This window comes from Vidua macroura, chromosome 1 (genome assembly GCF_024509145.1).
Source record: "Vidua macroura isolate BioBank_ID:100142 chromosome 1, ASM2450914v1, whole genome shotgun sequence".
Lineage (NCBI taxonomy): Eukaryota > Metazoa > Chordata > Aves > Passeriformes > Viduidae > Vidua > Vidua macroura.
In genome coordinates, this window is record NC_071571.1 from 116,098,612 (window position 1) to 116,122,845 (window position 24,234).

Here is a 24,234-nt window from a genome sequence, read left to right on the forward strand (position 1 = left end):
TATTTTTAGAGAATTTATTTATAGAATTGTTATTTCAATTTGGCACACAATTGGAAAATGCTAATACAATTTGGTGGGAAAACAGTAAAAATGCTGGAGTGTTGCTGATCCTTTGGAGAGAAAAAATGAAATATTAATTGCAAATAAGGAACAATTGGAGTAGAAAACAATGTTACCTGAAAGTGGGCTCTATCAGCTGTAGACCATAAAAAACCTGAAAGAACCTCAGACACTGGGATGACATTTCCAAATATAGACTGAAGCTGTTAAGAGGCAACTTTAACACAACCCAGGTTGTTTGCTCTATTGACACAGGTCGAGCTTTTCAGAATTTAGCTTAATTTACTGTTCCTGTTTTATCTGGCTTGGTGCTGCTCACGGTGGGAATACTGCTATTGAGTTCAACAAAATCAGGCCTTTCACAGAGGGCCACTGCAGCCTCTTTCATAAGCAATGAAGCTCTGCACCCAGGGGGTCACAAATGCCAAATGCTTAGAACATTATAATGAAAAACCATTTTCTCCTTATTTTTGGGTGTTTAACTCCTCCTTAGTCCATTTGCATCTTTTCTGTATGTTCAGTACCCCTAATTGCATGAACCTCTTCACATTCCCATTATTTTGTTGGCAACTACTGCACTTCTGGTTGAATCAGTCGCTACCTTAGACCTTAGTCCCAAACATTACCAGCTTCAGGATAAGTTGGATAGTTGACTGCTGGGGTCCTCTCACTCTGGGACTGTCTTCATCTCTGATCTCTCATTTTTCTTGTCCACATCAACTAAGAAAGGATCAAGGATCCGAAGAAAACAGAGAGGAAAAGCAAAGAGGGAAAAGTGGCCACTAATTACTGGCTCCAGAGACAGGAAACTGGATGAGCACTTCTCACAGAAGAGCTGAAAGAGCTGCTGTGGCACCTGAAAACCAAAATATATAAGGCTTCAACAGCTTCTCAATATGGATCGTGGGTTCATGACCTGCTTGTGGGGGGGGAAGACACTTGCAGCGAGTACTAGGTCATCACTGCAAGAGCTGCCATAAAAAAGTTGTGGTTCACAAGTCAAGCAATTGGGTCCTCAGGATTACCACATTCTTGTCTCAGCAAATTAGATTACAGTGAAGCAGATATAATCCAGTTTTATCACTGAGGACAGCAGATTAAAAGACAAGACTATCAGTGGTATTTTGGCAGAGTCAAATCTGTAATTGTTTGTGTGAAAGGGCCTAAACCACTAAAGCATGGAAAAAGGGCTCAGCATGAGTGGTCTGACTGAAAGCCATCATTCAGGTTTGCCTTGGTTAGAAGCAGTCCTTCCTGCCCTCCTCCTGCTTGGGCTTAAAATCCCACAGGCATTTATTTGCGGTCCATTGAATCTTATCTGTACCATTATCTAACTCTTGAAAAGACAAGAGACATTAAACAATTACCGCAATTTAAAAATAAAGAAACAAAAATAATTGTCCTTTGTTGCACAGTCATCTCCTTCTTTCCACTGCTTGTTTACTTCAGAAAACAGATCTACAAAGAGGGTGGGCATAACTGCGGAGACAGTAGCCCAGAAAAACAGTTTTCTGTGAGAGAAACTGCTACTGGGATGACATCCAGGAGACAATGAAGCAGCCATTCTCTGCTAGCATATGCCCAGAATGCCACCTGGTCACTTTTCACTGCACAATTCTTGGGAGATGTGGACTCCTTGTTTTAGACATTAAATCAGGAGTACACAATACTGCACTACTCTTGTACAACCCAAACAGATAACAGGATGCTACAAAGACATTGGAATACCCTTACTTATAAACAAAAAAGCAGAGATGAAACCCAGTACTGATTCCCCTCCCCACCTCTGGTCTCCAGCCATTGGCCATTAAAAAAAAAAAATCAAAACTTTTCTCACACCTCAAGCCAATTAGAAAATCTGTTCCCTGTAACAACCATGAAATAAATGTATGGAACAATGCCATTAGATAACTTTGTAGCTTCACCTGTATGGTTAACTCACTCTCCAAGTATGCCATATCTGCTAAGTATTTTGATTATCATTATGTGCTCTGTAGATCAGAACAAACAGCTCTTAAATCCATCTGTAAAAGTCTGGAAAACAGGTTAATCTCAAAAACAGTTAGATACAATATCCAACCCATTTATTTCTGTGTCCATTTATTTAGAAAACATTCATTCAAGGAATGAAAGCTAGGACTTGGTACAATACCAGGTATTATCTGTGCTATCATACACCCTTTTTAGAAGAATGAAAAAGAGAAAATACATACAGCTTTAGAATAATTTCACTTGCAATCACCTTAATCACAATAGCCACTCAGAATATCCACCATTGGAAAACCAATGCTAAAATAATACATTCTCTTACTTCCTTTATTTGGAGCTAGAATGCTACTATGTTTTTTTTAATTAAGCTTTTTAAAAAATATATACTTTTGTAGGACCCACCTACAACATGCAATTGTTTCAAGTAGCATCCCTAAAAATGGTGTGCGACAGCTTCATGTGGAAAAGGCTAAGATGTAAAGAACACTGCTGTAGCCCAGCAGTGAGATGTGGGTATGGCGTGATTTCCTACCCTCTGGGCATAAGGTTAAGTCACATCCACACTGATGAGACCAAACAAATATTCAAGCCAGAATTTAAGCAGAACGTTTCAGAATGGAGTGTGAACACAGTCAAAGAAATGACACAGAGTGTTAACACTATACAAAGTGCACTGGGATGTGTGCACTAAGCAAGCACTTGTGAATACTTGCTGGTCTGCATAAGAGTTACATTTATTGCAAAATGACATCTGAAACTGATATTCACCAGCTGCTCACCTAGTCTCACACCAAAGCAGCTACTCTTTAAATTACACTGGGAGACCACAAGCACTACCTTAGCTCTCAACTGTGGGAAACCAGCTCAGGCTCTACTACAAATAACTAACTGGGCACCACACTCCCACCTCTTCCTCAATTTCACCAGGAGTGAGATTAGGCCAATAACGGTCCCCTGTGAAAGGTACTGAACACTGTGATCCATTGCAACAAAGCAATTTAGGATATTAATGTGTCTAAACAAGCACAAGTCTTCCTAATGGAAGGCTAGGCATTTTAACCAGCATGTGGGAGGAAGGAAAGGAGGGCCTCTCCTAAGGTACTTTGTTTTCCTAAGAAAAAATAAATCAGGCAAATACTTTTGTTCACTGCTCTATGCCTTCAACTAAGATACAAGTAAGCCCTTGTATATTACACAATATTTTTCATTTCCCATACAGGAAGTCTGATCACAGCTTATACAAGGAAGCATAGAAGCATTCCTCAGAATAAAAGCAGTCCCATTTTTAGGAAGTATGTTTACATAGGATTTCAAGCTGATTCTAAAACCCCAACTTGCCACAGATTTTATCTTAATTGCCTACTTAATATTGTGCATTCGATCTCTGTGACACAATCAGGTTTTTATACTAGGCTAACTATGGCTATTTCTCATATATAAATTTTAATCCATCCATTGTTGTTCTTAAACAAATAAACATTTAACAAATAAACAAACAGATTTTTTTATTAAATTAGGATTTAAGACATTTAAATCAGCTTTAAAAAGCTGCAATCTTCTTGTAAAACGTTAAAACCTTGATAAATATGTTTCTTTTATTTTTCACTGAAGTTCGGAAGTTCAACTTTTTGAAATAGATCAGATCCTTTTTAAAAAGGGCATGATCGCTTATTTTTCATAGCATATAGCAGTTTCTTAAATTTAAGAACTGAAAGTAAAATTGCTTTGTGCATTATCTGCATGTGTAAAAGTTATTTTCAAAGAGCAGCAATAGTGTCTGTACTGGAAAAGAAGTTCTCCAAAAACTACCTGTACCAAAAGGCTCGTATGACTAAGCTTCAGTGTCCTTTGCCAGTAAGTTTAAGAAATAACAGTCTGTGTCTGTCGTTATGCAACATCTGGGAGGTCTTTTGGAAATGTGAACTTCAGCTAGAAGTTGAAAGCAGAATCTAAACATTCTCCACTACTGACCCTAAGGAGAAAAGCCTCTTTTTAATCAGAAGAGCAATTCTCATTAATATGAAAGAAGTGAAAATTAAAGAATTAAGAGTTTGGATCAAGCAGCCTAAGCCTTTAGTGAACAAACTTTGAACAGAAACCATCTATCTTAACTAAAAATTGTAGCATTCTTGAGGAGAGATGGACAGCTTATTTTCTGATAATTCAAATAACACACATATTTTAACCTTCTGAAACCTTTCAGGGGGATGAAGAGAACAACAGTGCAGATGGTTATGTGTTTGGAGACAGAAGTCCGTAACTTTTAGAGGTACAACAAATTGTCATTTTGATATCAAAGGACCTGTGTTCTGTTCTGTATGTACTGGATTGCAAAGAACATTTTTCAATAAAGTTTTGCAGACCCTGCTGTACTTCACGTGCCACATGTTCTTCAAACTTGCTTAAGCAGATTCAAGTTCAAATGGTCTCTCCCCTCTCTGTAAATTACCACAAACCAAATAAGCACAAGCTGTGTGGAATGGCTAAAGAGCTTTCTGCAGGAAAGAGTGTGCTGCAAGGTAAAAAGACAAAGCTATTCCTGGAGTTGTAGAAAAAGTGCTGGTTTATATCTTGTGTTGGAAATGGAAATAACCAGTCAACCTACAATTTCTGTAAAACTCATTCCCTATGACTCTGTCCAATGGAAAGAAAACCCAAACAAACAAAATAACAGCTACTGAAGGAAGAGGCTGCTTCTGTAGGCACAAACATCACATGATGAACAAGCCCTACATTAGAGAAAAATCTAGCATGCATCTTCAACACTGCTTGCAGAAATCAAGGACAAGAAGTAACTGCTAAAAACTATACAAGGAAATGCTGCCTTCTTTTAAAAAGGTATAAGGAAATAATTACACAGATTAATAAAACACCGATATTCACAACCCACCTGAACTAAAACTGCTTTACATCCTCAGGAAAGAAGTCAAAAAACATTTCCTTTTTTCTCTTAAAAAGCAGAGAGTGCCACACTGTCAAAGATAAACTGTTGCTGCATATAGATTTGAATCAACCTTCTTGTGCTTTCCATTCAGGGGATACAAAATATGAGGTCATGATTCCTGATAAACTGTTTACAGTTATCAGATGCCTATAAAAATCAAGCTTTTTTTCCTACCTACTTTATTATGGAATCACTAAAACTACAGTAAGATGTAAAAGGTTTCAAGAAATTCCTGTGAGAAATACTTAGGTTATTTTACAAAAAATTTGGATTTTTCTTTAGTTCACCTATGTTCACCAATATATATGGCAAATGCACCTTGAGTATAAGAACTGCATGAAAACAGTCTGAAAAAAAACCCCATGGAAACTGATGTGTGAGACCATTGTCCCCTTCCTACTTCCAATTATTATTATTTTATTCATTTTAAATACCACCACTGACAAAACCCAATGCAAGATATAGTCCCCAAACCCACACCAAACTGCTTTGCTTTGCTGTGCATCTTTCCCAGCAGGTTTTTACACCTGCTTCTTCAGACAGAGGCATCTGGAGGCTACAAAAGCACAACTTGTACTTCTTCACCAGTCATGCTTATGATGTTTTTTCCAGATCTGGAAGTTTTTCAATTAGTGCTTTATGGTTCATGTTGATACTGGCTATAAGTCCTCCTTCGTTGCCATCTGAGCCAGTGTAACTAATTTCTTCACCAGTCAGGGTAGTCATGTGGCCACCCAATGCTCTCAACACTGCATTTCCAGCACATATGTCCCACTTCTTAATGTAGGTGACATGGATATACACGTCAGCTTCTTCTTGATTCTTTTCAGGCACGTCAAGGAGGGCCAACACTTTATAACCTAGAAGAAATGGGCAGAGGTAAAAAAAAAAATTAACCAAGCTTTCCTGTCAAAATACATTAAAAGAACAAGACCAGACACTCAAATATAGTTCTGCTCGAATGTTTATTCATTCATTTCTCAATCTCTGTATCATGCTCAAGTCTATCTTTTTCTCCCTAGCTTTTTATTGCAATAGAAGGAAGATGTATATACCGCTCTTTAATAAAGTAAATCAGCCCAGGGCATTCCCCTTTGCTATTCATTGTGCAGTACAAAGTAATTGCTCAAAACAGTATTTGTTCTTTTATGGATTTTTTTCTATTTTTCAACTCTTTGACCAATATTCTTGTTTCATTCCTCCGTTCATTTCTTCATCTTCTTAAATAGAGTCAAGCCCTGGACAAGACCTGCTATAATCAGTTACACTCTCACTTTCTCTGTCATTTAGAGTCATTATAAAGAAGAAATGCAAGACCTTCTTGACTAAGCAACCTGTAAGGAAACTCTGGCTTTTCGCATTAAAGACATAGAAAGATACATGTCTGCAAAAATAAGGAAAAAAACTTAGTGCCTCCCATTTATGTTCCGTCAGTAACATGCACAAGGACATGGCATAAGTAAAAAGTATTCTAAAATTTCTTTAAATTGCATTTTAGGCAGATAAAAATGGACTTTAGTGATACTAATTTTCTCTTTTGACATAAATGCAATAAACAGTACCAAACTTTAATGGCATTTTTCTTAATTTTTTTTTTTTTTAATCAACCATACTAACAGCTAACTAACAACCAACAGATTCTCTTCCATGATTCTGCCTGTGGTCACACAACCCTTTTTCTCCCACTGAGGCATCAGTGCCTTCCATGAACACACATCAGTGTGTTTCAATGAAAGGACGACAACATCATTGCTGGCCCAGGCTTAGACTCAGTAACACGATGGCTTGTGAACAGCCTGAAGTCTGAACCAAGTTTGCATGTAAGTTCCTAAACACAGAAAAAACTTTGGCCTTATTGTCAAGTGTTTGCTTTCAGTGATGTGAAGATCAAAAGGCAAGAGTAAAAAGAGAAGACACCAGAGTACATCCTTTTGTCTAGTAACAGCTACACCATTAAAACATTCAGAAGCAATAAAATGGATAGGATGCTTAAAGAACCAAACCTGCTCCACCAGCGGGGATTATCACAGTTTTATTTCCAAATGTCTGCCGTGCAACCTGCTCAACTTTTCCTGCATGGGAGCGGGACACAATAATCCTTGGAGTCTTCTCGTTGTAGGAGGAACGAGCTTTTACGTTTGACCCACCATCCACCATTGCCCAAGCTACAAGAGAAACAAAAATTCTACTAAGATTTACAAAAGACAATATCTGTTAAGTGTGAGGATAAAAGGGTACTTATATAACAATATGTAATTTATACCTCTGACTTAATATCTCTCACTACTCTAAAAGAGAAAGTTAGGGCTGACAGAGGATGGGGTGAATACAAGGGAAAAGAGGCCACACACACATTGGTACCTATGGCATTATCCCAAGCCTGACTGCTCTTGTGTAATACTTCCAGAAAACAGAATAAGAAGGAAAAATCCCAGGTAGTTAATATTTAGAATTTGCAATTGGAAAGCCACCAAAGTTAAAAGGAAATATATCCAGTATTTCCTCAAACTATGTTTTTATGTAAGAACAAAAAGCCCCACTACCAGTTAAAGCAGATAGTAAAAATGCTATGGAGTCATTTTGTTCAGAAGGATAGTAATGCTAAAGAAGGAAATAGCTCAGGAGGATAGTGCTACAAAGAAAAATATTTGATGTTGTGTTTCAGAGAACAGAATTTAGAATCCACAACTTCCCACTTATTTAATCATGAAGTTCAAAGCCAAGCTTGGTAGGTGGTATCTCCTAACCATTAATCTGACATTTACTTAGTAAACTACTCAGCAATTTCATCTCAGTAGAGAACCAGATTGTTTGGCAACAGACTGAGCTCTGTGTAATAACAATGCTGACTGCCCTTTATTGCTTTGTATTTGTGTGGTAGTATTAGGAACAATCTGACTCAAAACACATCAGTATTTCCAGCTTGGAAAATTAATACTTGTCACCAAGAATGACAGAATTCATTGCATCTCCCCTGATTCCATGTCTGAACATTGCACACTTCACTATTATCAAAGGAGATAAATTCTCAACATTACAATGCAAAAACCCCATTTCTTCAGATAGGTACTGATATCTAAAAAAATATGTTCCAAAATCTCCAAGATTCTTGAAGCATATTAGAATACAGTACTTAAGTGACTGGTAATTAAATTAATATTTATAGACAGCAAAATATTTAGCACAAAATGTTTAGTGTTTTAGGGCCAAAAAAGGACAACAAATACAAAATGCATTTATTCAGACTTGGTTTTTGTTCCAGAGCTACTGCAAAACTTCAGAACTCTAGAGGTCAGTATTGCCTAAGGGAAAATGTAAACAGCAATTCCTGTTTTAAATACACAGTAAGACATGAATACTTAAACTACTCTGAAGCTTTCAGAGCTGCATGCAAATTGCCAAACATGCAGCAATGCTCACTGATACATCATTAATACTAAAGAATTAATTACTTCACAGCTGTGGCATTAAAAACAAGTCAGATAATCAATAAGGCTATGCTAGACAGTCTTGCCTGTTACATACAAACAGTTGCCATTAAGATCTTTATTCAATCTTTTTTTATTCACACTGAATAAACAGCAGTTCCTGGGTATATTATCACAGACTCAAGCTATTCTGCTAAATGAGCAAAGTACTCCTTTTGCTAAAAACTAAAAGCACACATCAAACTGGTCAGTATTCATAGGATTAACTTTTTTTTTTGTTTGTTTGCTATAGGCACTCTGACTGAAGGGATCTTAGCTCTTTAAAATTTTTTCAGTTAGCTTGTTCTAAATGCATAATTTTTATTTTAAACAAAGGTGGCATTTTCCTTTGTGGTTTTATAGCACAGAACACATCTATAGCTCTAATTGTGTGGTCTGCTGCAGTGCCCTTTTGCTGCTGGTACTATTTTTCTCATTTATACCTAGAGATGTTCTCTCAAACATCTGATTTCAATTAATACTATGACTGACTATCATGGAAATATGTGAAGGCACGAAGATACCTGTGTAAGATGAGAAGGGCTTGTGGATCACACCTATTACTGGTTTACCATTTACAGCCACACAAACCATTGTCGTGACATACTGTCGAAGATCCTCTGTGGGCAAAACAAGAAAGTGAGCAAGTTTACAATCAGATGCCAAGAACACAAAAGGAGATTATTCTCTGAAGACTAGTTTATATTCTGCCTCTTGCAGTTATGTAACTTTGATGTAATTTCAAATAACCTTTCAGTTTTCAAAAGACTTTGAAGACTTTTCAGGTTTCCAGCAATTTTTCCTGTTCAGTAGATGTAACCTATACTCCTACCAGATCTAATGCTAACAGCTGTGTCTTATGCAACTTGTATTTTCATGGCAATCTGTGCCCTTCCATTCTCCCTTCTCTGCCTCACCTCCTATCCTCTATTGGATCAAAAATGATCATTCAAAAAACAAAGAACATCCATTGGAAAGGATAATTGTACCAATTACACAGACACAAAAAAAAAAAAAAATCCCATTTTTCTAGTTGTTCCTTAGTACTTATCAGCAAGAATTTTAGCTGGATTGCCTTGAACTGCTTATGTGACATCCTAAAATATTTGAAAAGGGGGAAGACTGAATTATGCATGCTTTTTTGAAAAATGACAATAAAAAATTTCTTGTATCAAGTTAAATAGGATACTTAGTCTTCCCTTTAAATAAATAAAGCAAAAAATCTAAGATACTTAGAGCTGCCACAGTAATGACTAAAATAAAGAAATATGTAATTCTAGCACAATCCATAACTGACAGTTCCTATTTATTATAGCAATTAGTTAGTTGTAAGAATACCAAAGTAATTTCATGTCGGAGTCCAGAACATCCCTTTGGCTGCTCTGGATGTCTTGAGACCCTGGCAGGGGGCTCAGGGATCTTGGCAACAAGTCAAAAACACCTGTGGCTTCGATTTTAGCCCATGGGAGAGGCTGCCAACCTTATATGAGGAATTACAAGCCAAAAGGGATCGAGTAGTGTAATAAAGGAATTGGTATAGGGTGAAAAAAGTTGAATTTTGGGGTTTTTAGAATGTAATTCAGGGATACAACATGGAAGAATCTGGGCGTGCCCTAGCCTTTTCCTCCTTCTTCTTGTCCTCCATGTCTTGGTGTGATGGTGACACTTTTCTATTGGTCTAGGATAGGGACACACTGTCCAACATAGATTTTAGGTATTGTTACGGGAACTGTAAACATGGTACACGTAATTTTGGGTATATAATGTGGGAGACACCCGGGGCTCGGGGCAGACTGCCATGGCTTCTGTACTAGCCAGACCTCGGCAGGTCAGAAAGAAAATATTTTAGATAAGAAGAAACAAACAACCTTGAAAACTCAGCTTCACGCCTTCAAGACCTCTTCTTTGGCTGCCGGGCTAGGGAAAAAGGACTTTCACACTGTTGGGGTCCTGCCAACCCAACCTCGACAATTTCAGAGTTGGAATATATAAAAGCAAATGTTGTAAGTTGAGAACTACAGAGATTTCATGATGCAATGTGTTCAATTAAATCATGCTAACTTTGACATAAGACACTTTAACAAGAGATGTCCTTTTAAATACTTACTATCTTGTCTCCAGTGTAAAAGGCAAACATCAGAAATACACACATGATTGGTCAACAAGAATCAGCTACCTGTGTACTCTTGTGTAGCATCTAACGGATCGATCCAGACAGTGACACTTTCTGCTGGCACCTCTTTAGGCTGTATTTTTTGCTTTATGTCTTCAGGAATACTGTGATCCCAGGAGACTGTCTCCTGATCAGCTGTATCAACACGCTCCTCAGAATTTATCTGTGGTGAGACAACAAAAGTAGTTGCATTAACATACCAGATGCAGTAACTGTGGCTCTTGGGAAAATTACGGGTTTATTACATTTACATTTTATCTTCCTTAGTTCACCTCAAATGCAGGAATTGTTTTCATTTTTTCATTATTATGGTCACATGTCAAGCAATGCAAAACCACAATCCAGAATTTTACTATGAACCACAGCACAGCTGGACACTGTTGCTTTGGCTGCAGGTCTCTCTACTGAACATTCCCATAGTATGAATCACATTTTTTAAAATTAATATTTAAATGCACTTTCTTCAAGTACAACAGGCAGAACATTTGACTCTGGAGAATCATACAGTACACAGACATTAGGGGGTCTAAAATTCAATTTATAGAGACCAGTAGAAGCACACGGAAATGCAGAGATATACTATCACCAGATATTGTGCAGACTCTGCATGACTTGGACAAGAAGAAATCTTAGTATATATATTCCTGCTGCAGGCACTGAGTTACAAGTAGAAATTTTAAGCAGCTCAGTTGAATTTAACTACTACACAACTGTCAGATGAACTTATTTCACGAACAAGTAAGTAACATCCCATACCCATTTTTAGGGTAGGTTGGGGTAAGGTCCTAAGATGGCCCATGAAGAACATTTATTAACAGCAGTCAAAAGTCACATTTAAGCCTATTGTCACCTGCTACCCAGCTTAATGAACTTTACTCCACACCATTTCAGTACATCAAGCAGAGTTTGGCCCATTAGTGGAGCACACAGCACCAATCTGTTGAATAGAGTAACATACTGCAAAACCCACCACAACGTCCTTGTGACTGCAGTAGCAGAATATTTTTGGATGACCAAAGATACAGTTGTCCCAAAAGCTGTAGGCAAGTGACATGGAAAGACAATGAAAATGAAAGAGCTATCAGACCACGTTTTGAATGTGTCAGACCTTATATGAGCAGGATTTTTACATAACTCACATCATGACAAGAAAAGGCATCACACACACCTCAACTGTAACAGGGTATTAGCCAAGGGTTAAGGGCCATTTTCTCCAAGAGAACTCAAAAAGAAAAAGGAAGCAGAACTGCAGCAACTCCAGCCATACATCATAGCTGTCTTCTCACATAAAAGCAGTATTTGAAGCATAATATGCCAAACATGGAGCTCTTGAAGTTGCTGTGACATTTACAAATTAAACATCTGTCACTATACAATAAACCTGATGATTGCATTTTCCCCCAGGGAAAACAGTCCTGCAAAGTCAAGATGAGTAGTTCCACAGACTTGGCAGTCTCAACATAGCCCCTGGGCAGTCTAAGTTCCACTACAGCACATGACATACCATCATAAAAAAAACATTTCCTCAACAGAAGAAAGGGGCCTCCACAAGGTTAAAGGGTTGGAACCAATGCTCAAAAGGAAGAATATCTTGTTAAACCTGTTGTTACAGTACACTAGAATGTAAAGTCTGAAACTATCTGAAAGGTACTGTTTTCAGAGAAACACCACTTACACTAGCTCAGATTTTGTAGCAGTGGCCATGACACTGCAGCATTTATAATGATTGTGAGGAGTCTCTCTCAACAGACATGATTATTCCACTAGAAAAAAACTGGGGAAAGAGTGAAAAGGTTGCATAAAGATTTGGAGAAATTAAAAAAAAAAAAACCCAGAAAAACACAGATCCCAAAGCGTGTCATTCGTTCTTACATTCATATGACCATTTACTCTGTAGCTTTGGCTGAATACTTGACTGAGAGGGGCTCAATAACCCTTAAAACTTCTTTTGTTCTTCCTGTGTTTTTTTTTTTTTTGGGTTTTTTGTTTTTTGTTTTTTTTTGTGTTAATGAAGGAGAATATACCTGGAAAACATGCCTCTGTCTTAATTACATGTTCCTATTTGTCATTCTCATTTGCTGGCAGCCTCCAGAGGCCACGATCTTACACTTTAAACTTTTCTCAAGCAATATGGATATATAGTTCACTGCAATCCCAAATCCTGACTCATAAATTAGGAGTAGCTATGGTAGAAAGACAATCACAAGGCCAAATATTTCAGGCACTAGACCTTATTTAAGATGCTCTGGGATTAATTGCCATTGCCTAACAGCTGTAAAGTGTAAAAGCCCATCAGGGGAAGTTCTGGAAGCTGAGCACTGACATGAAGGTTAACTACATTTTGGCAATCTTCCCCAGTTATGCTTGAAGCAAAAGCCCTCCTCACAAAGAACTGCATCAAACACAGAGGTTTAACAAAATATATGTAAATCAGTGCATGAAATACTGCTGAAAAGTTAAAAAAAAAAACACAAACAAAAAACAAAACAAAAAAAAACACCCCACATTATTTCCTAAACAAAGCAGTCTGTCTGCAGCTCCCCAGAGCTTCCCCAAAACCAGCCTGTAAGGTGCAGGAATTCCATAACAAATGAGGGATGCTGCTCATGGGAACCAGCAGCAGAGGTCCAGCAGAGGTCCAACACCAATACAAGGATCAGTCCACGGTGTGCCTTCCAAAACAGCCAGGTGTTTCCAGCCATCAGAAACCTCTGCACAGAGAACACTCCTGTCCAGCACACTGGTGATGGAACACAGATTTGCTCAGGAACACAGAAAGCAACTCCAGTGTACCATGAACTTGTCTGGATAAATGCAGTGCTCTGAACAGCCAACAGTCCTTGCCACCCAAAGACTTCAGGGTACCTCACAGTGGCTCTTTGTCCTGTGCTGGTTTAGTCCCTAACAGCACTTCACGTGGTCTTTGTGGCAGCTTATCACCCAAAAAGCCTGCCTGAGTACTAGCTAGCTGTCTCTGGCATGGTGCACAACTTCAGGCTTTTTCATGGTCTCAAAGACTGGAACACAACTGTTGTTTTGTCTTTGAATTCACCCATCGAAGGTAAGTTAAAGTGAAAAAATATATGCAAACACATGTCTTCTGAAATCCAAACCTTAGTGCTGTTTCATTAGAAAATAAAACATGAACAACACAAACACTATCACACCCGTATTATAAAAATACCAATTAAGCTACTCAAACAGAAAAAAACCCCACCAAAAAAAAAACCCCAAACAAAACATAGAAAACAAAGTACACCCACACCCCCTCCAGAGTTCAGGTAACAAGAAAAGTTAACATTTACCAGTCAGAATATGAACATAAGAGTATTCCAGGTATTACCTTTCAAAAACAGAGATTGGAACAGGTTGCCTAGAGATGTAGGAGATGCCCTATCCCTCAAGTGTTCCAGGTCTGGTTGGATGGAGCTCTGAGCAAACTAATTGAGTTGAAGATGTCTCAGCTCATTGTAAGGAGGTTGGGCTAGATGGTTTAAAGATCTCTTTGAACCCACATTATTCTGATTCTATGACTAAATGGATAAGTCTATTGATTTGAATGGGACCAAGGAAATTAAAAGCCTGGAGGCCTGCAAGCCTGGAGTGCACACAGGGGAATACCAGTAAAACATTAATAGGTGACTGTTTTTGATTTGTTGGTGCACGACCAATTTGTTGCTGCATGACCTACACAACCACTTCACCAGTGATTATGAGCATTCCCAAGACTCAACTTTACCACCTGTATCCACCTGACATGAGATGGAGGAAAGAAGTGGAGAGACAAAAGTAAATGCAAACATTTGCAAACAATAAACCAACAGCCATTTCAACACCATCTATCTGAGTGACTGAGAGATGTCCTCTGTGGATGGTGGAAGATACATTATAATTACATATACCTTCTGTACTAATATCTAGAGCAACCACTAAGAGTTCATGATCATGTCTGTCCAAACTGGTGGCCTTTTTGATGGAGTGACTGCAACAGTTGACAAGGGTGCCAAGACCAGCTGGTGTCACCTACATAGACTTCTGTAAGGCTTTTGATAGGGTCCCACATGACATCATTATCTCCAAATTGGAGAGACATGGATTTAAAGATTATTCAGTGGATAAGGAATTGGATGGATGGACACAGCCAGGAAGTTTGGGTCAACAACTTGTACATCCATGTGGAGGCCAGTGATGGTCTCCCTCAAGGCTCCATTTTGGGACTGGTGCTCTTTCATATCTTCATCAATGACAACAGTAAGACCAAATGGACCTTCAGCAAGTTTGCAGATGACATGAAGCCAAGCAGTGCACTTAAAACAGCAGAAGGAAGGGATACCATCCTGAATAACCAGACAAACTTGAGAAGCTGGCTCATGAGAACCTCTTTAAATACAGTAAGTCCAAGTGCAAGATACTGCAGCTGGTTTGGGGTAATTCCAGGCATGAGTACAGACTTGGGGAACCCACTGAGAACTGCATAACAGAGAAGGACTTGGGGTTTATCATGGCTGTGATCATGACTCACAGCCCAGACAGCTAACTACCTCCTGGGATGCATCAAAAAAGCAGCATGGCCAGCAGATGGGGAAGCAATTCTCCCCCTCTCCCTACCCTGCTGAGACCCCACCTGGAGTGATGCAAGCAGGTATGGAGTCCTCAGCACAATAATGATGTGGACCTGTTAGAGTGGGCCCAGAGAAGGGCCACAAAGATGATGACAGGGATGAACACCTCTCCTATGAAGACATGCTGAGAGCTGGGTTTATTCAGCCTGGAAGAGAGAGAAGGCTCCTGGGAGACCTTAAGGCAGCCTTCTACTGCTTAAATGGTGCTTACAAAAAAAAAGAGGGAGAATAACTTTTTACCTGGATAGATAGGGATAGGACAAGGAGAAATAATTTCAAACTAAAAGAGGAGAGATTTGCCTTAGATTTTAGGAAGAAATTCTTTACTGTGAGGGTGGTGAGTCACTGGAGCATGCTGCCTGGAAAAGTTGTGAATGCCTCATCCCTCAAAGTGTTCAAGACCAGACTGGATAGGGCTTTGAGCAGTTTGGTATAGTGAAAAGCATTCCTGCCCATGACAGGGTAGTTGGAACAAGATGATCTCTAAGGTCCCTTCCAACAAAAGTAATTTTATAACTCCACAATACCCACAACTACACATTTTGGAAGGTATACTGACCTATGAGGTAGCTGCATGGGGCTGTAATTGATTTACTCTTATGTGACTGTGCTTCAGAGATGTCCCAACTCAGAGGAGAGTGGTTCAACCAGCAGTCTTTGGGATTTCCCCCACTTAGAGATTCCTTCAACCACTGCTGCTGCACTGCACCCAAGTGCAACCCTATACTCACTGTGCTACAGGAGAGACTTGTTTTACCTCCATTGGCTCTGCTTCTCTGTTTTTCTCCTCAAATGTATCAGAGGTGAAAGCTGTCTCAGCTTCTCACAGCATCTCTATATACACAAATCCTGTGAAGAAATCAGATGCCAAAACCTCTGAATGTAAACACCACTAGACAAGTCAGGACATATCAATATGCTCAACAGGAGAGCACTTTCCAGGACAGCAAAAAGCACTCAAAGCATCATTATTTCCAGTATCTGAGGAAAATATTTAACCTACCCTGGTTACAAAACACAGCTCCAAAATCTGTTACGGAGGGAGGGGTGTGCTTTCACACCAAGATTTAGCTCACCTGCATCCAGGAACAGTCATGATCCCTTCCTTCCAACTTTCGAATTTGGGGATGGTGAATAGCAGTTTTCACTATGAATGAAAACTGCTTCTTGAAAGCTTGGGTTAATAAACTCTGGAAAGAATGCAAACTGGGAAATCAAAGTATCACTTCTTTTTGTAAATGTAAAATGCCTTTAAGCTTTAAAAATTTTGAATAGTAGCCTTACCTGCATAGTAAAAAAAACCAAAAAAACAAACCTGATTTTATTCAATACACTGATATTTTTAAAGCCTGTGCTTGCTTTTGAAGAAGTTCTTTTTCTCCTTAGATTACCACAACATATTAGAAAGGAAAAATAAGCTTTTACAAGTGATCTTCATGCCTCTCAAAAATGTTCCTCTTGCCAAGGTTCAATTTACAAAGCTTTAGCAAGGCAGATTTTGTTAAGAATGGAAAGAAGACCTTGTAGAATCATATGGTTTTCTAAAAAAAAAAATTTAAAAGCTTATTAAAAGGTAATTAAGTTTAGAAACTATAAGTTTAAAGTCCTAACTTTTAATTAAGTTTAAAACTATGAAGTATATTTGTATATAACTGTGTAAGGTATAAAATCATACAAATGTATAAAATAATGAGAGTCATAAAACCCACTGGTCTCATGTTGCCTTTGATTTGATCAGAAAACAACAAGTATTTCCATAATTTTACCACAACACTGAAAAAGGACACATGCCTTTTTCAAGGCACCTAAGTCAAGGCAGACAGAGGTTTTCCTCTATCATCAACTACATCTTTGTTTATTTTAGCAACAAGAAGTTACTAAATGCAGGAATAAGATGACAGAATATGCAAAGAAGACTCTGGACAAGTCTAAATGTCAAGAAGCTCAGTTAGTGCTTATCAAAACTCATTAGGTGACTTTGGCCATGAAGCCAGCAGGAAGCAGACTGAAACAAACAGGATTTAATAAGTGATAAAGACATATCCAATGACAACTCTGCTTCTACAGACTAACAATGAATAGCGGTTGGTGAAAACAACAAAAGTGGAATTGAGAGAATCAGCATGGATCACAGGATTCACTGTTTTCACCGGTAATCTGCAGAAACAACTAGAATTTTAGACCAGGAAAATAAAGCCACTTGCTCATTAGCTCACACAAGTGGTTTCAGTAGATGGCAAAATTCTCTGTTACAGTTCTACACAGATCCAAGTCTAGCAAAGAGAAAGAAATGACTTGCTTGTCACAAGAGTTGTAAAACTTCATTTTAAGAAAACATCCAAATAAAGACAGATTAAAAATCTACCAATAAAATAGATAATACCCAAAAAACATCCACTGTTAATGAGTGGCTACACTAAGAAATTCATCTCTACAGATGCTCAGATGATAGATTAAACACCCGCAGTGTACAAACAAGCCAAATGAACTATTTGTAATTACATTTGAAAGGATAATCACAGAACTCATTAGCATAAAGTTACAGCCTAACTTCATTTTTATTCAGAGAGAGTGGGCATAAGTCATCTGGCATCATTTGGAACCCATGTTAGGAGATGCATCATCTCCAGACAACATCCATTACTGAGATTTCAGATCAACATTCACACTTCTTGTTTTACTTAGAAATCCACTGGCAGTGGGTTCTGCAAAGATCATCTGGGTCAGAAGAACATTAATTTTATTAAAAGCCCTAAGAGCTGAGGAGGCTATCTCACAACATGAAAAGACAGATTACTGAACCAACTCACTAAAGAGCAATACCTCTAAAGTTTAAGTAGTATTTCCTTTTATAACCTACTTCTTTAAATATCTGTCTTTCACAAAGAATCAGTATCAGTTGCAGAGCTTGCCATCTCAGATGAAATTCCAGGTTTTAGGTATAGCAGTTGGCACTGTGATCAGAAGCCTGTAAACAGTGAGTTGAAACCTAGACAGTACTTCAGATAGCCTGATAAAAAAGGAATGCTTGGAGTCATTAATCCTCAGAAGTCAGATTAATTTAGAAGAAAATCAAAGTAAAAGTGACATGTTTTTAAAGTTTCATTTCAAGTGCTGATTCCAGCATTATCATGCATAAGCTTGAATTGTGGTATTTATCATCAGTCTTCACTGGGAAAGAGACATAAGAACATTTGGATTTGGAATAGTGACAAGACTCATAAAAAGATGCTCAAAGAGAAAGACTGGGACAGAAGAAGACTTGATTTCCACCATAGTCACAATATGCTGGAGATGGGCCGTAGTGGGAAGTGAACCAGCATATTCCTAAATAACCTTTATTTTAAATAACTTTTATTTTAAATTTTTACTTGAGATGCAATCAGTTATCAAGATCCTGACACTGATCCCTGGACAGGCCACATTCAAGGAGTAACACCCTAAGGCATGATGCTGAGAGGGATCTTTTAGCAGGTAATGCTGCTGAAAATTATGAGATCATTTCTTCACAGAAGTTCTTCTGAGCAGAACATACCAGTGTTTCTGGCTAGTCTATCACTGAATTTGGACAGAATGCCTCCCCAGTCCATTCCCACCCCAGCAGCAGGGCTCGGTCAGGCATCTCCTTAATCTCCTCATCTAATTCCCACCCTAGTCCTTATCACACCACCACTGTGCCAGCACAGCACAATTAAGTGCTACATGGAGAACCAACCAGGAAAGAAGTAACCCAGAAAAGATAAACAAAATAAATAAAAACTGAAAGTAGAAGAGGGGACGATTATAGCTGGATCAGAGCTTTAACTCTTTCTTCGCATGACAAATGAATGAGAACAACATATTAGTAATGCAGGAGTGGTAACACCTCAAGCCTGTAACTGCAGTTGAGAACTTCACCAAGAGAAAGCAATGCATATGTTTTAGCATTAAGTATATTTTAAAATCAATTGTACAAAGATGCTTCATGGAATACACACGCAAATATTTACTGCTGGATGTTGAGTGCGATCACACAACACTGGGTAATACCCAAGGTAGCAGTAAGTGACTTGCCTCTTTGTCCCTTATCTTTCTCATCTTTATCTGTTTCTGAGGGATATAAAAACACCACCACTTAAACTAAATTAAATCTACACAGTGATAAAACACAATTGAGCCACTCCTACCTAGGTCTTACCTAACAGCCTTGAGAAGTCTGAACTGATGCAAATGCATCTATTTATATCAAACAGAGCAGTTGATGTCAGCAGTGGAGTTCCTCTTTCTCTGTAGAGACAATACCTTTACTCAAGAGAACAAAGGCAAACACTGTCTGTGGGATTTTTTTCCCCTCAGATTTTGAAAGGGCTTTTTATATAAATCCCAACTCTTAGTATTATAAGACTTCTTCCAGATTTATTTCAGCTTCTGCATGTGAGAAGCCTAACTCTTCTATCTTCTCTTAATAACCACACTTTAAGAGATTCAGATCTGCTTCAGAAAGACTGTTTGCATGCTTTCCCTTTTTATGTCCAGCAGCACAAAACAAGGAACACAACGGTGTTTACTGACTTAAGTTTATTTCAGTTGAATGACTATTTCCCAAGATTATTTTGAAATATTGGAAAGCCACAGTTATTCTTAGAGAATCACAGAGTAATGGAATGATTTGGGCTGGAAGGTACTTTCCAGATCTCACTCCAACCTCCCTGCCATGTGTTGGGACACTCTCCACTAAACCAGGCTGCTCAAGGCTTTATCCAGCCTGACCTTGAACACTTCTAGGGAGCAGTCATCCACAACTTCTCTGGGCAAACTGGTCCAGTACCTCACCACTCCCACAGAAAAGAATTTTGTCCCAATGTCTGATCTAAACCTGCCCTCTTCCAGTTGAAAGACATTTCAACTGGAACAAGATTCCCCCTTGTCCTGTCAACACATGTCCTTGTACAAAGAGTCTCTCCAGGTCTCCTACAGCCCCCTTCAGGTACTGAAAGGCTCTGTAATGTCTCACAGGAGCCTTCTCTTGTCCAGACTGAACAACTCCATTTTCTTTGCTTTACAGGCATATTTTAGCACCTGTTTTTGTTCTTGTTCATCTTCTTCCTGGATGCAGCATTTGGCAACATTTTAAACACTGAGGTACTCCTGTTAAGCTCAAGAACTTCAGAATGTGAGAAAATCAGCATTTTGCATAAGCTTACTCTTGGAATTATTGCCGTTTTTGTTTGACAGCTTTTATTAGCATCATCTTCTCTAGCAAGGAGAGAAGAGGAGGTTTACTTGACTTCAGCAGCATCTTTTACCCTGGAGTGTCACTCTGTACAGGGGGATAAGATTACAGATATAAAGAAGCTATTTCTTACATGATGCAATTTGTGCTGCCTCAGAAAATCCTCTATAATCCTTATATTCCCACCAAGACTCAGCAGGTCTGTTCTATGAAAGAGCTGCAGTTTTAGATGGGTTGCTCTGAAGTAATATTTGAAGGATTAGTAGATTGAGATAATACCTTGCCTTCACACCTGAGAAGCAGAGATAGTATGTATATAGCAGTAAAATAAAGCTTTTATTTTAGTTTGGGCAAATGTTTATGAATACATCTTCATCGTGGACTTTGAGAGACAAAATGTCTTATCAGTGTATATACAGCTTAGTGAGTATTTTCTAAACACCACATGAGGTAAGCTGTTATTATCCCCATCGTGTTCTTAGAATACTTAATGTCCCACAGCTGATCTGTCAGACTGAATAACTCCAGATCACCTGAAAAATTTGTCAAGTACACTCATCTCAGATATCCTCAGTGCTCAAGCTCAGTCAATCTAAGGAGGAGTTGGGAAAAAGAAAAGACATATGCCTGGTATTTTCCAGTTCCACAGACCTGTGCACACATTTTCAGTTTTGTACTGCCTTTGAGAACACATCTGCACATTCGAAAGTACCTTCTAGTCAAAGATTAGCAGCACACATCACCTGTGAGAAAAATAAAAGGGAGTACCAACATTTTTTAAAAGTAGATGTTCAAAGTTAACACCCTCTGCCAGAAAGACACAAGTCAGACTGTCACTGCTAAGAATCCCAGGCTCCAGAGCAGAGTTTACATGTGACCACAGAGCAGGCAATACACAGTTCACTGTGTTCTTCAAGCCCAGACAGAACCCCCAGCCTTCCCTAGAAGCACAGGCAACTCTTACATCTAGATTAATGAAGTCTCTGCATCTGTGAAAGGGGAGAAAGCATAGAGGTTTCAAGCCAGCTAAGCTGTAAAGCCAAGATCTCTAAGGAGTCTGAATAATGCAAGAGAACAGGAGTCAATACTTCTTCTTCCTTTAATGCTGGGCCTGTGAAGGTGCCTTGTCACTGACAGATAATCCAGGAAATCTTCAAAACAGAACCTGCATAACCTTTCTGTAGAGGAAGATTAGTCACATCTCAAGTTCATTTCAAACACTGAAGAATTTATTGTTTCCTCTAGATTTCATATTCAATAAGTTCTTTACAATACTTTAAAACCCCACCAAAACGAACAAACAAACAAAAAAACCACAAAGAAGCCAACAAACCAAAAATTACACACTTTTCTGTGGAACGTTCAAAACAGCTACTGAAAATTGAATAGTAACTTGATAACCAAAAACTGAACTTAGCAACTTTTTCTCTCAACTCATCCAGCAGAAGCACACAATCACCACCTCTGAGATCCAAATTTAGGACTTTCTATCCATTTCAAATGGCCGTGAAAAGCTAAGGAACTTAACATAAAAAGACAGAAGTTCCCACTGATTGAAGTGAAAGCAGAAACAATGCCAACAAACCCCAAAAAAATCCTCAAAATATAGTTCAAAGGTTAGGGTGCGACCTTAAAAGATAGCCCCAGATTTCAGAAGTGAAGCAGAGCAGGAAGGGGTGTACACATCTGAAAGCAAAGTAAACTCATTTTGCTCAGGTAGGCAGTGATCCACAGTATCGACACAGCTATGCTTATCTGCTGTCCCACAGCTACAAGCGCTAAACACTCGATTATAGCAGCGCTACGTCCTTAAGCCTCGAATTCTCAGTCGCCGCTCCCGCTCCCGGCTCTCTCCATAACTGACGGCAGGAAGGACAACTGGCAGGAAGGATAAGTACCAAAACAACGGCATTCCTAATCTCTGCATCTTCACCGTAGGCGGAATTTGCGCTGTGCAATTATCCTGTATCCTTAACCACAGAGCTCATGATCCACAACCCGCTGTCTCCCCCACCCCTCCATGGCCGTAGTGTTTGATACTATTTCACCTCGCGTGGCTACGCTTGCTACACGCTCCAACTCTTTCCCCTGCAACCCAACACCCACAGCGAGGAGCGTGAGGTGGCACTGCCACAAATTCAGCGGGAGGGGAAGGAAGGGCGCAAACGGGGGCAGCGCTTCCCGCCGGCGGTTACAGAGCGGAGAGCCGCCGGTGCGGAGCAGCCCAGCGCCGGGGCTCCACACCGGGGTCCCAGCGCCGGGCCCGCGGCAGCCCCCGCCCCACGGAGGGCGCCTGGCACCCACCTGCACGGCGGGGAAGGCGCCCTTCAGCAGGTAGAACATCCTGCGGTTGGAGAGGAGGTCGCCGGTGGTCAGCTGCTCCTCGGCCCCCTCCCGCGTCTTCCCCTTCGCCTTGGCGTTGAGGACGTTCCCCTCGCGGACCCGCTTCACCTCCTCCCCGCCCCTGACGGCGGCCAGCACGGACACGGCCAGCAGCTCCCGCAGGTCCACGGCGCCGCCGGGCGCAGAGCCGTGGGGCGTCTCGGGCCCGCCGGCCGCCGGCTCGCTCAGCATGAAGAAGGCGAAGCGGCCGGCCAGGAAGCCGGAGTAAAGGTGGTAGAGGACGCCCAGCCCCAGCAGGCAGAACACGGCCATGCCGAGCGGCGAGAGGCGGATGCCCATGGGGGCCATGGCCGCGGGGCGGGCGGGTGGCGGGGCCGGGCAGTCACCACAATCCCATGGCACGGCCGGGGCGCTCCGCTGCTGCTGCTGCTGCGGCGGCGCCGGGCCGGCTCCACGCTCGCGGCCGGGAGGCAGCGCCGTCTGTATCCGGGTCAGGCGGAGGCGGAGCCGCCGCGCGCACTGGGCACGTCCCGCTGCCCCGCGGCCGCCGCGTTCCCGAGCTCTGCGCCTCCCGGCGGGAGCGTCGGCGGTCCCGCCGCTACCTGCTGTGCTCGTCCATGCCGGCGCACGCTGCCCATCGCCCGCTGGTTCTCCTGAGCTCTGTGGCTGGGGGTGATTTTTTCCTCATCTCCTTCTAGGCAGCAGATGCGCCAGGAGCCCGCAGTGGTGGGGCCGAGGGAGCTGCTCCACCCGCAGGGCAGTAGCCAGAGCCCGAGCCGAAGCCCGTCCGGCACTCTGGGAAGGAGTTTTCTGATGGAAATTGCTGTTGGCATAACTTGCCGCTAAATTTCTCAAGGTGCACTGTTAGCGGTGCTGAGCATTATTGCTGAGCAACTCTTGTTTTTGTCATAGAGGTTCGGGAAGTTCTCTGCCCCCTGTTCCTCGAAGAATTCCTCTCATTCAGTAAAATGAAGCAAATCCAACTGTTTCCTCAGCCAAGTGACGTGATAAAAGCCTACCTGTCTTAATTTATACTTCTTCTTTGCACCTCAGTTGTTTTGGGGGAGTGTGAAACTTCATAGCCAGGATGGACATCTGGGGTGGGAACTAGGAAGAGTCTCTGATTCCTTTCTCTTCTCACTTCTGATTCCTTTTAGTAGTTTTCAATAAATTACAAGCAAAAGAACTATGTTAATTCAGCATTGTTTGAGTTAATTACATATTTTTATTCTAGCAATGTTGTCTGTTGATACACAGGTTGTAGAAACAGATCTTGGTAGTGACTGTGGGAAGAAGTAATTATTAGGGGTCATGCATTATAACTGTTTTCTTGGGCATTTTTTTTCAAGTATTAAACTTACATAATCAAGAATGTGAAAACTATAAAGACCAAAATTGAGACCAGCCTCGCAAACTGAAGTTGC

The 24,234-nt window shown here is 40.3% G+C and overlaps 1 protein-coding gene across 2 annotated transcripts; it reads right to left on the minus strand.

Annotated features, from left to right (window-relative positions):
* Positions 1 to 23,972, minus strand: BPNT2 (3'(2'), 5'-bisphosphate nucleotidase 2). 2 transcript variants are annotated; one of them, XM_053982878.1, is made up of 5 exons: positions 23,413 to 23,972; positions 10,637 to 10,796; positions 8,985 to 9,080; positions 6,997 to 7,158; positions 1 to 5,853 (listed from the first exon to the last, which is right to left on the minus strand). In XM_053982878.1, exons 1-5 carry the CDS (start codon positions 23,641 to 23,643, stop codon positions 5,588 to 5,590), a joined length of 915 nt encoding a protein of 304 aa, XP_053838853.1. In that variant the 5' UTR covers positions 23,644 to 23,972; the 3' UTR covers positions 1 to 5,587. The 2 variants fall into 2 exon arrangements, with proteins under 2 accessions (XP_053838853.1, XP_053838844.1); XM_053982869.1 differs by lacking the exon at positions 23,413 to 23,972 and adding an exon at positions 22,772 to 23,382.
* Between the last annotated feature and the right edge of the window lie 262 nt (positions 23,973 to 24,234).

Excerpts from the sequence above, each read along its gene's own strand:
- BPNT2 (XM_053982869.1), bottom strand. The coding sequence starts at position 23,158 with ATGGCCCCCATGGGCATCCGCCTCTCGCCGCTCGGCATGGCCGTGTTC. Across the intron at positions 9,081-10,636 it reads TGCTACACAAGAGTACACAG|AGGATCTTCGACAGTATGTC; the intron begins GTAGCTGATTCT and ends TTTTGCCCACAG. Across the intron at positions 5,854-6,996 it reads AATCCCCGCTGGTGGAGCAG|GTTATAAAGTGTTGGCCCTC; the intron begins GTTTGGTTCTTT and ends CATTTCTTCTAG.